The sequence below is a fragment of the Papaver somniferum genome, unplaced genomic scaffold (assembly GCF_003573695.1).
Source record: "Papaver somniferum cultivar HN1 unplaced genomic scaffold, ASM357369v1 unplaced-scaffold_137, whole genome shotgun sequence".
Taxonomy (NCBI): domain Eukaryota; kingdom Viridiplantae; phylum Streptophyta; class Magnoliopsida; order Ranunculales; family Papaveraceae; genus Papaver; species Papaver somniferum.
The window spans coordinates 8,025,980-8,038,004 of NW_020622934.1; the positions used below are offsets into that span (position 1 = coordinate 8,025,980).

The window sequence follows — 12,025 nt, forward strand, 5'->3', positions numbered from 1 at the left end:
AGGCATGCCAACCATGCCAGCCGTACCACCGTGCCAACGACATGCCAGCCACATATCCGTGCCAAAGGCATGCCAACCATGCCAGCCGCACCACCGTGCCAACGACATACCAACCATGCCAGCCACACCTCCGCGCCGAAGGCATGCCAACCATGCCAGCCGCACCACCATGCCAGCCGCACCACCATGCCATCCACACCTCACGCACCAAAGGCCCAACCATGCCAGCCGCACCGCCATGCCGGCCATGCCTCCATGTCGCTGGCTTCCAAACGGAGGGTTGCAACAATCAACGGCTACCCTTCCCTCTGAGATGCAAATCTCATCCGTACAAGTTTGCCACCAAATGCGTGGAAACTTCTGGCCCAATGCCAAATTCTACGGTTTATGCCAAAACCCTAATTTGGTCGCGCCTAAAACATGTCGGCCATGCCTCCATGTCGCTGGCTTCCAAACGGAGGGTTGCAACAATCAATGGCTACCCTTCCCTCTGAGATGCAAATCTCAGCCGTACAAATTCGCCACCAAACGCGTGGCAATTTCTGACCCAATGCAAAATTCCACGGTTTATGCCAAAACCCTAATTTGGCCGCGCCTAAAACATGCCAAAGCCATGCCGGCCATGCCTCCATGCCGTTGGCTGCCAAATGGGGGGTTGCAACAATCAACGTCTACTCTTCCCTCTGAGATGCAAATCTTAGCCATACAAGTTCGCCACCGAACGCGTGGCAACTACTGGCCCAATGCCAAATTCCACGATTTATGCCAAAACCCTAATTTGGCCGCGCCTAAAACATGCCAAAGCCATGTCGGCCATGCCTCCATGCCGCTGGCTGCCAAACGGAGGGTTGCAACAATCAACGGCTACCCTTTCCTCTGAGATGCAAATCTCAGCCGTACAAGTTCGCCACCAAACGCGTGGCAACTACTGGCCCAATGCCAAATTCGACGATTTATGCCAAAACCCTAATTTGGCCGCGCCCAAAACATGCCAAAGCCATACCGGCCATGCCTCCATGCCGTTGGCTGCCAAACTGAGGGTTGCAACAATCAGCGGCTACCCTTCCCTCTGAGATGCAAATCTTAGCCATACAAGTTCGCCAACGAACGCGTGGCAACTTCTGGCTTAATTCCATATTCCACGATTTGTGCCAAATCCTAATTTGGGCCACGTCAAGAGCATGCACGAGCCATACTGGCCATGCCTCCATGCCGCTGGATGCCAAACGGAGGGTTGCAAAAATCAACGGCTACCCCTTCTTATGATATGCAAATCTAATCCGTACAAGCTTGCCACCAAACCAAACAATTTGTGGCAACCTCTTGGCTGCGATTCCAAAATTTCGCAGTCTGCGCCAAACCCTAATTTGGCCGCGCCAAGAGCATGCACGAGCCATGCCGTCCATGCCTCCATGCCGCTGGCTGCCAAACGGAGGGTTGCAACAATCAACGGCTACCCCTCCTCCTAAGACACAGATCTCGGCTGTGCAAGCTTGCCACCAAACCACACGACTTGTGGCAACCCTTTGTCTACGCTGCCAACTCTTTGGTCACGGCACCCTAATTGGCCACGCTAAGAGCATGCGCAAGCCATGCCAGCACCGTGGCCACGACACTGGCTACCAACTGAAGGCAGCCACAATCAACGGCTACCCTTCCTCTCAAGATGCAAAATCTCGACCGTCGAAGGTTGCCACCGAACGGATAAGCCTCTCAATTTTAACTTGCCAAACAATAGCAACATGCTACACGTTTTCCATGAAAACACTCGAGACATCAAGACATGTCACAAACTGGGGGATGCTCATCAGGGTGTTGGGCTGGCGGTTTACATCATGCGGCGTGCAATAGGCCCGTTACAAGAAAGTGTCATAAGAGTAAGGCGGTTAGTAATGACAGGAAATAATGGTGAAACGTATCCTTCATTATGGGAACATCAATTCTAGGCTTTAACCGTTACCATTCTCTTCCATTACTCAACCGTTTCCACTTCATATGAGGCCGGGTATGTTTTGTTGCGACTTGTATAAATAGGTCTCACCTATTTCCACCAAACAACAAGTTTTGGTCAAGAGAATACAACACTCAGAAATCACCTGTTAGCTTTCCACATTGCTAGCGTTTTACTTTCTGATCCACGTCGTAAAACAACCACTCTTTCAGAATCAACTATTCTGGTCTCAACACTCTCTTCGCTTCCCTCCCCAAGACCAACCCTTCTCCTTCACTTTGTGACCTAAGCAAGTCTGGAACGGCTATTTCTTGGTTTAGGCCGGATTTGTACAGATTGATCTCTCGAATCTAAAGTACTCCCGTGCAGTACATTGTTTAGGGTTTAGACTCGTTTCTCACCCATACACGAAATTACCAAAATCAGCAAAAACCGTTTTCACCCTCAAACAATTGGCGACCATAGTGGGAGATTAATCTCTCGGTTACAATATCAATTTCAAATTCCTGACTTCATCTTTCAAATGCCGATCTCAAGATGGTAGAAGCAAAAGTCCGCTCGAGAATCAATGGCTTAGTTATCAGCTATCACACGGCAAGGAGTGACTGGGGACTTCTTGCGATCACGGCGGCGCTTCCCACAAAACTTGGACTTGCACCCGGAAGATCCAGTTCTGTTAGGAGATCCAAAAATCGAGTAAGTATTGTTAGGCAAAATACATGGTTTACTACTTCAAATTTTCACAGGGATGATAAAATCAATAGTCATGTTATGTTTCATCCCATGCCCTCTACTGACAACACAACATTCTCAATTCCATTAATCTCCTGGGGTATTTATGCTACTTATAGTCATAACCAAAAACAACGTTATTCTAAAAACAATTCATTCCAAAAGAATAATCCAAAACCCTCATAGATGACGATTATCTATCAATCAAACTGTGAACCATGCGTTCTGTTTGCCTTTCAAGAAAAAAAAACTAAATAAAGAAGTTCAGAAGACATGAGTACATTCAAGGAAAACCATCTAGTAATCACTTGCTCTTCTTGGATAAAGCCTCCTTCGTGCTTTCAAGAGCCGCCCGTTTCAGCTTCAGCTCCCTGGACAACCTTTTGATTTCCGCCTCCTGCTGTGTGACCTCATCCACCGAAGGGCCTTCAACTGCCGTGGTCTGCAACTTTTCGATCTCAGAGAAACCTTCAACAAACCAGGGAACGTTGAACCCATGGTCTATGCACATATCACGATGGAACTTCCAGCTTGAGACCACGTCCTTAAAAATGGTATGGCCAGTCACTTTGCACATGTCATCAATCGAAGATAAAGCTTCCTCCACACTCTTGACCAGCGTAAACTGACTAGTGACCTTTTTGGTTGTGGAGATGTGTCCATACCTTTCTCATATCTTGGTATATAGCGTCTCGTATTTGGCTGGCACGCTGAAGCCGCCGATCAACATATGATCTGGATAAGGGACTAACTATGGAGGAGCGAAAGCGGCGCCCACAACTGAACCGGTAAACGACAAGGGATTCCTAACTACAATTGCGCTAGCAGTCGCTGGAGCACTTTCCGCTACTTGAGCCGCAACAACATCTTCATCTTGATCGACCTCCATTTCCGGATCGCCAGGCGCAGCTGCCACGATTGGAGACAAGGCGGTATCTCCACGGTTTTCTACCCCGGGGCCATCTTCAGGAGCGGATTCTCCCTGCGATATCACGGTTTAGACGTTGTTCAAAAAAAGAAGAAAAACAAAAGAGCAGGAAGAAGAAAAATGCGTGGAAGACTCACTGATTCACTTTCAGACCGACTAGAAAAAGACTCAGTGCTGCTGTCGGAAGAACTATTTTTATCATCACTAGATTCCGAGCTTTCCTCCTTTTCGGGCTCTTCTTCACCGCAAGAAGGCTCAGCATTTCCACCCTCTGCCACGAGAGCCGCCATTCTCCGAGGCTCGGCATTGCCACCCTCTGCTGCAAGAGCCGTCGTTTTCTGACTATGTACAAGCTGGGCAAAGGCGTTCTCACTCTGATTAAGGAATAAGGAAAGATTTTCAAAAACGAAAGAACTGTGCAATCCGACTGAGTGGGCAAGAAAAAGAATACATACCCGAACGTTGGAAGAACTGAAGGTCACGAGAGCCGTCGGATCCGACTGAAAGCCACCTGCACGAATTTTCGACTTTCGCTCCTTCTCTTGGGGACTGTCTGTGTCTGCGTCAGGAGATTTCCGTTTGGGCGAGGAAGGATCCCTTAACAATGAATGTTTTGCTAAAGTTGTATCAGAAGGCTTACCAAAAGTATTCTTCACTACGTCATTCACGAATCCATGAATGGCAAGGAACTCGTCCTGCCAGAATATGTTATACTTGGAAGTTGTTGTCGGGTTTCGTCTTGAGAGCAAGAAGGGGAGACTTATACCCGGCGCAAGAGCACTGACATCAAGAGCAGCTGAAAACAAGTTTTCTGGAATAGCCGACTGACGAGAGAGAGGGACCCCTAGTTAAATCCCATATGTCGAGCCGCCATGTCAATGTTGTAAGAAACTGCTTGGAAAGATCCACGAAAGAAAGATGGTACATAACCAGGCGTGCAACTTCGCATGAACACAACCTCCACAACGCCCGTATTCTTTTCAGAAAGCAAATGTGTGTTCGGAACAGAGGCAAAAGTTTCCATTTGAACTATGGAGGCATGCGCCGGGGCCCATGGACGAAAGTTGATTGTGTAGGAGTTGTCGAGGAATTCAACCAGGTTCGAACCGGATTTTGGACGCCTGTTCACCCAGCGAAGTTTCCTAAAACCACCCCAAGACTCGGGAAGTGAAGGCAGCGGTTTGGGAGCGTACTTATCGAAATGCTCCCACAACCACGCTTGGAGGAAAGAGACATGGACGTACGAGTCCACTTTCATGTAACCATTTGAAGCACGCATGTCCGCAACCAGATGATCCAAATGTGTATACAGAGAACCGAGAAACAAGCCTCCAATAGGGAGAACAACACCTTGCGCTAATCTGATGGCAAACTTAATGAGCCCCTGCCTTATCTCTTTCTTACCCGAGCCGTCGTCAAAAATATCCCTGGATAACCAAAGAACCAACAACGCCGCGACATAAAGCGTGTTATTCTTTTGATCCGGCTCCGACTCATATGGAAACCATTGAGACACCCACCAGCTGTAGAAACACCTCGTCTCATTTTCCTTCCGTACAAATCCTTTCGACTTCGCAACAAGAGCGGCGCGCATTTGTTCTTCATCTTCAGACAAGGTGATATCAAGATTCCCTGTTATGGGAAGGTTCAGCAAGACAGGCACACTCTCTAAAGAGATAGTCATTTCATCCCACCTGCATATAGCCGTGTGAGTATCTGGACACCATCGGGAGATAAAAGTAACTAAACTCGGGATGTCTTTCCTGATTTGAAGTACCACAGAAGTTGTGACGGCACCAATGATTTGCGCCTTGGTCAAATTGGCTCTTACGCAGTCCCGACTTATCATGAATTGCACCCATTTGTTAAAAGAGCGCAACGGACTCTGACAGATTCTGAAGTCAATGGAAGAGGCAGGATGCTCTTTCCTCTGAAGGCAAAACCGTATTACACAACCTGGTCGAACCGACCGGGCGTCTCCTTCACCCTATGAACCGGTTAGAAGGACGGGAAAAAACTTGGGATGATTCCTCCTATTTGTGGCAGACGTTGTAAAGAATTCATCATCCGTGTTTGGCTTGGAGATGCCAACGTTTTTCAAGGCCGCGGCAGGGTTTTTCTCAGCCGCAAGTCATAACACGCATAGCCAAAGGAGTGAGGACTGATACTCAAGCAAGACAAAGCCTTACGCTACCAAGAGACACACCCCTCGCCTAAACCGTACGTTGCAGCGGGAAGTACACTCTCGACCAAGAAGGCGCGCCTCCCACCGCGGGAACTATGCTCACGGCCACAAAATAAAAAGGGGAGTGGGAACCCTAACTCCAAGTTTTTCATGGAATCAATGGCGATCGCCTACCTGTGCATGCCTAATTTGCACAATTATTGCTTCCAACGCTATTCATGAGGTGACCAATATTGTGATATTCGAAGAGGAATCGTTTATAATGAAGTATTTTTACAAATTTACGGAAGACATACCTATGGATAGGGTTTACACCAATACAGAGGAACAATATTTATACAAATTTTGGAAAGTATACCTATGGCTAGGGTTTGCACCAACAAGAGAACAAGCTGAAAGAGAAGCGTTGGAGTACATACCAGGAATATGCTTGCTCGCTTTATCGCTACCACTCTGCCGCTAACACCAGGACGTGAGAACGAAAATAAAAGATGAAAATGAGACCTAACCCTTTTTATAGGCGTGACACTTTTGGAATTTGAATAAGGAAAGGATTCCCTATTTGAGCCACACATGGAAAGAGGCAACCGGGACCGCAACGACAAGCTGCACGGTGCCAACAGTCCGCGTCCAAGCTGAGCAGCGCCAAACACCCATGCCACGCTAATAAAGCACTCACGCCATGTCAATCCCATGCCAGATCCCACGCCATGCCAAGCCCATGCCAGCTCCCACGTCCACACCAAGCCAGCGCCCACGCCATGCCAGCGCCCATGCCACACCAAGCCAGCGCACACGTTACGCCATGCCGGCAGCTCACGCACGCCAAGTCTATGCCAACGTCCCTCTAGGTCAATGCTAACGGCTCATTCCAAGCCAATCCAATGCTAACGACTCCATTCCAAGCCGACCAATGCTAACGGCTCCATTGCAAGCCGAGCAACGCCAGCGGCTCACTTCGCACCAAGCAATGCAAGCGGATCCCCACCGAGCCAAATTCGCGCAAAGCCTCCAACATTAAATAATAATATTTTCCGAAATCTCTCATAGAAAACATCTATTATTAGTGTAGCACATTAACTAATAATATTTCCCACATGATATGCTTTAATTGGAGGTAATTAAAATATATATTATGAAAATCATAATTAAATGCTTTTTAATATTTCAGTATGGGATCTCCTTGAGCATCAAGGAATATCTTTGAATAATTAATGATAAGAGTTATGTACATGTTCAAATGATGTCGACATATAGAAGTTTCTCTCAGCAAACCCTAATTACAAAATCACACAAAACATAAAGAAATATGTGAATATTGGAAACTCAGTTTTGCTCATTGGGATCGGTCGTACCATGACTCATATTGTAAGTTGTGACCGGTTATACCATGCTTCCCAAACTAGGTTGTGACCGGTTATACCATGCTTCCCAAAGTAGGCTGTGACCGGTTACACCATGCTTCCAAAATGTAGCTTGTGATCGGTTACACCTTACTTCCCGAGTTAGCTTGTGATCGGTTACACCTTGCTTCCAAAAGTAGCTTGTGACTGATTACAACTAACTTCCCAATATAGCTTGTGACCGGTTACACCTAGCTCCACAAAGTATCTTATGACCAATTACAACTTGATACACACTGTAGGCTATGACCGGTTATAGCTCAATTCTCAACATAAGTTAAGTTAGGTTCTACCTTGTCATCTTGTATTGGTCATTCAAAAGATATTCAATAAATAACCAGACCAATCATGATGTCCTTTCGATTACGAACCAAGTTCGTATATGTACTTCCTTTAAACAAATGTTATAAAACATTGTTTCCTAGGATGAAATCAACACCCATCGCTTACACATTATCAAGTAACTAAATACAAAGATTATGTTGATGTTGTATTTACGAAGTTCCAAAAGATGAGAGCTCATACTTCGTAATTCAATAGATTCCTTGACAGTTTGATCATAATGATATGACCAAGTCTAATCACTAGAGCATTATATATATACAACTTCCCATGTTATGTTTTCAATATAATACGACTTGAAAGATACGTTAGGAATGGAAACAAGTCAAGTAAGTATTACTAACCTCAAGTGGAATGATGATGTCCTCGTTGCAGTTGTTAATTCTTCTCATTCTTCAAGTCTTCGGAGTAATACTTGTACGTCTCAACATTCCTAGAATTTCTAGTCTAACCTAAACGAAGTTGACTCTAGTATTTAATCAAGCGATTCTAGATGAGTTTTGATACTAAAATATGACAACCAAATTTGACATATCAACGCTTGGTGGGTTCAGCCGAGATATGCTCTAACATAATATCTTAGTTTACAGTCTATAAGATTCGGATAATGAAGAGAAACACCAAATGATAAATTGTTGGTTTACACAACAAGTTATAAGATGTCCATAAAAAATAAACAAACTTGTTGGCTCCCAGTCAATCAAGTGTACACAAAGTATAATCACAAATATCATAATGCCAATCTGAAAATATTTTTGTTTTAAAATCTCCGATCTTCAATGTACATGCACAAATAACTTGATTCCCTTGTAATAGACCATGCACCAAATAGAGTCTATTAACAATGGATGATTACAAGACTATCTTAAGATCTAAAAACATATCTGAACTTTGTAGGTCCTTAATATAGTTCGAGTGACCTTATATCAGAAAAGAATGATTAGAGAATAAACAAACTAGTGATTGTCAAGGTTCAAATATCGTTAGTCAATCGAATCAATAACCAAAAACTAAAATAACCATACGATTCCAGTTTCCCACCAACGGTATTTCTAGACGCTTCTTGATCCCACAGAAGTCTTTAAATGAAGTGGACGTAAGAGATCTCTCCTAACTAGGTTACTCTCCTCTCCAAGTGAGTATTACGAATAATACTGCTAGTCGGCTTCCATACGAACTACAAAATGGAATGCGTATGTTCTTGGATAAGTTTGTAAGAATAAAAAATTCAATATTTGTATACTAAGGTATTTTGGACACAAAGGAATTTCTATAACCGAAAATATCAAATATGCAATAAATACCTGTCTGTACCACCATAAAATGGTGCACGTACAGGGCACACAAGCGCCTCGAAACCAAAAGTTGCTTATTAAAGAAGCCCAACTGGGTTTATTAAAGAAACCCAGTGGTTTATTAAGGAAACCAAAGATGGCTTATTAAAGAAGCCCAACTGGGTTTATTAAAGAAACCCAGTGGTTTATTAAGGAAACCTAAGATGGCTTATTAAAGAAGCCAACTGGGTTTATTAAAGGAACCCAGTGGTTTATTAAGGAAACCAAAGATAGCTTATTAAAGAAGCCCAACTGGGTTTATTAAAGAAACCCAACGGTTTATTAAGGAAACCAAAGATGGCTTACTAAAGAAGCCCAACTGGGTTTATTAAAGAAGCCCAGCGGTTTATTAAGGAAACCAAAAATGGCTTGTTAAAGAAGCCCAACTGAGATTATTAAGGAAACCCAGCTGTTTGTTAAGGAAATCAAGGATGGCTTATTAAATAATCCCAACCGAACTTATTAAGGAAGCTCGAACCCAAAATCTGGATTATTGTAGAAGCCCAGTTGGGCTTATTGTTGAGGCCCAATGGTTTATTTTGGAAATCAGTTTGAGATTAACTCAAATCTCAAAAGTATAAACACAAATCCAGGTGGTTGTTTAAGATAGCCACAAATCTTATGGGATAAACACAAATCCAGGTGGTTGTTTAAGATAGCCACAAATCTTATGGGATAAACACAAATCCAGGTGGTTGTTTAAGATAGCCACAAATCTTATGGGATAAAGATAAATCTAGGTGGTTATTGGGGATAACCACAAATCTTAACAGCTAGATTTAATTTCTGCCTATAAACAGAGGCTGAAAATCAACTCAAATGGTACACAATCAGAATTACTTTTCTCCTCTAAAACAAAACCCTGTCTAGAGCTCTCTCTGACTTAAGCATCGGAGTGTCTTTGCAGGTACCCCTCATATTTCGTCAAAAAATCTGGATAAATGGAGCAACGGTGGAGATTCGATCAACACACACAAATCTCGAAGATTGTTGGAGTGATTAATTTTGCACCAACATCTATTGGCGCCGACTAAGGGGAAACCCGAACCCTTGATCATGCTCCCCTTGCGAAAGAAGTTGTTTTTCCAAGCTTTATTTAGAAGAAAAGTTTCTATTCCAGAAGCGTTGCTGAAAAGTCACAGCAGCAGTTGTCAAAGTATTGCAGATCTGTTCAGAAACAGTTCTCGTGCTGCAAATCAGTTCAGAAACAGCAACAGTTCTCATGTTGCAGATCTGTCCAGAAACAGCAACAGTTATCGTGTTGCAGATCTGTTCAGAAACAGCAACAGTTCCTCTGTTGCAGATCTGTTCAAGGACAGCAACATTTAGAATCACGTTGCAGACTTTTTCAGAAGCATTTCTGGTGTTGCAGATCTGTACAGCAATAGCAACAGCAAAGGTGGTGTTACAGATCTGTCAAGACAAACAGCAACAGATTATCTGACGTTATAAAGAACGTTGAGATAGAAAGTGTTACAAAAAGCAGCAAAAGAAGGAAATCACATGGAGGCTTCACAAGCAAATCAGCATGAAGAGAATGGCAATGCACCTACCGGAAATCTTCCAACTCAAGGCGTCACCGGTCGAACAATACGGAGCGCTATCGTCCCACCCTTTCAAGATGGAAGGGAAACGTCAGTTTCATCAACAACGTCGGGAGCTCGTTCTGTCAGATCCACTCCAACTTTCAGAGGAAACAATGCTTGGGGGTGTAGAACTCCTCCTCGTACCAATAGTAACAACATCAACCATCAAGGAGGAAATCGAAACCACACCCAAGCATCCGGGAGCTTCGTCAAAGGGACATTGCTAATAGAGGTGTGAGGAGTCACCCACAAGTTGGGAAAAGCAGCAATCCTCAAGCCGAGCAGGCTAGCAATCCTCAAGACGCGCAGACTAACAATCCCCAAGACGAGAAGGCTAACAACCCACGTGTGACCCCGATTGGCTTGACATTACACGAGCGTTTTTAGGAGTTGGAAAGGGAGAATAAGCGACTCAAAATTGCATTGGAGAAAAGAAAAGAACTCGAGAATGCAGCTAACCCGCACTCTGAAAATGAAATGTCAAACCGTCGTACTACACAAGAACGTGGCATCCCGCACGGAAGGGAGGAAGTCCTTGACGAGAAAAGGCCATGTCGAAGTAATACAAGAAGAGCTGAAGATGCTAGGAACAATAATCAAAGTCATGATCACCATGATGGTAGTTATTATGATCGATATGTACCCGAAGATGATGACTACTTTATGATCGATCAAGACATGCGAGCAAGGCAAAGTCATAAGAGACATGACAGGCGTAGACACAGAGTTGATCACAACGACAACGACCACTCAAAGAGATCCAGACGTGAAATAGATCATCGAGAAAGAAGAACTGAACCTGTCAGGAATGAACGGATCCGTAGGGAGACTGATGGAGACTCACCACGATCCAATCACCTCAGTAGAAAGAAAATCAACGAAATGATAGAAGAAACATTGTACCATAAGCAGTCCAAAGATGAGAGACAACAAATCTTAACAATAAAAAGGTCGGTGGATTCACCATTTACTGGCAAGATAAAATAGTTTCGACCGCCTCTAAATTTCATCCAGCCCCAATTTTTGGTTTTGTCTAATTTCAAATGTAGTCCAACTAATATACCAAAATTTGAAATGAATGACAACTCAATATTAGCTAGCATACAAGTATACTTCACTAATATATTTTCCAGAGATAGGCTTTAGTTACTAGGTAATTAAAGTTGTATAAATTCTGAATATCAAAGGATATTTTGGAATATTCCTATAATACACGGTATTTTGATTTATCACGCTAATTATCTTGTTATATGGGCTGTTATTGACTCAGTCAAAAGTTAGGGTAAAATATAATCACCTAACTATATTTTAATAATTTGAACAAATATGTAGAAAATCAAAATATATTTAAAATTAAAATAATTAATTTGTATATTAATTTCCATTATTATTATTAGTTTTAATATAGGCTTTATCTACAATACAAAACAGAAGGTGTTTTTGAGCCACAGACGGTCGGATAACATTTTGAGAAATAAGCGGATGATCCGACAGTCCAATCTCATCCTAGCCAAAGACATACGGCGGGTTTGTAACCTATTCTCATTAAATTCTTTAAATTAAA

The 12,025-nt window shown here is 43.5% G+C and overlaps 1 protein-coding gene across 1 annotated transcript; it reads right to left on the minus strand.

Annotated features, from left to right (window-relative positions):
* Positions 1–3,434: 3,434 nt before the first annotated feature.
* LOC113334555 lies at positions 3,435–10,620 on the minus strand. Its single transcript, XM_026580783.1, has 6 exons — positions 10,510–10,620; positions 10,016–10,288; positions 4,378–4,435; positions 4,067–4,266; positions 3,749–3,985; positions 3,435–3,665 (listed from the first exon to the last, which is right to left on the minus strand). The coding sequence occupies exons 1-6, from the start codon at positions 10,618–10,620 to the stop codon at positions 3,435–3,437; spliced, it is 1,110 nt and encodes a 369-aa protein (XP_026436568.1).
* Between the last annotated feature and the right edge of the window lie 1,405 nt (positions 10,621–12,025).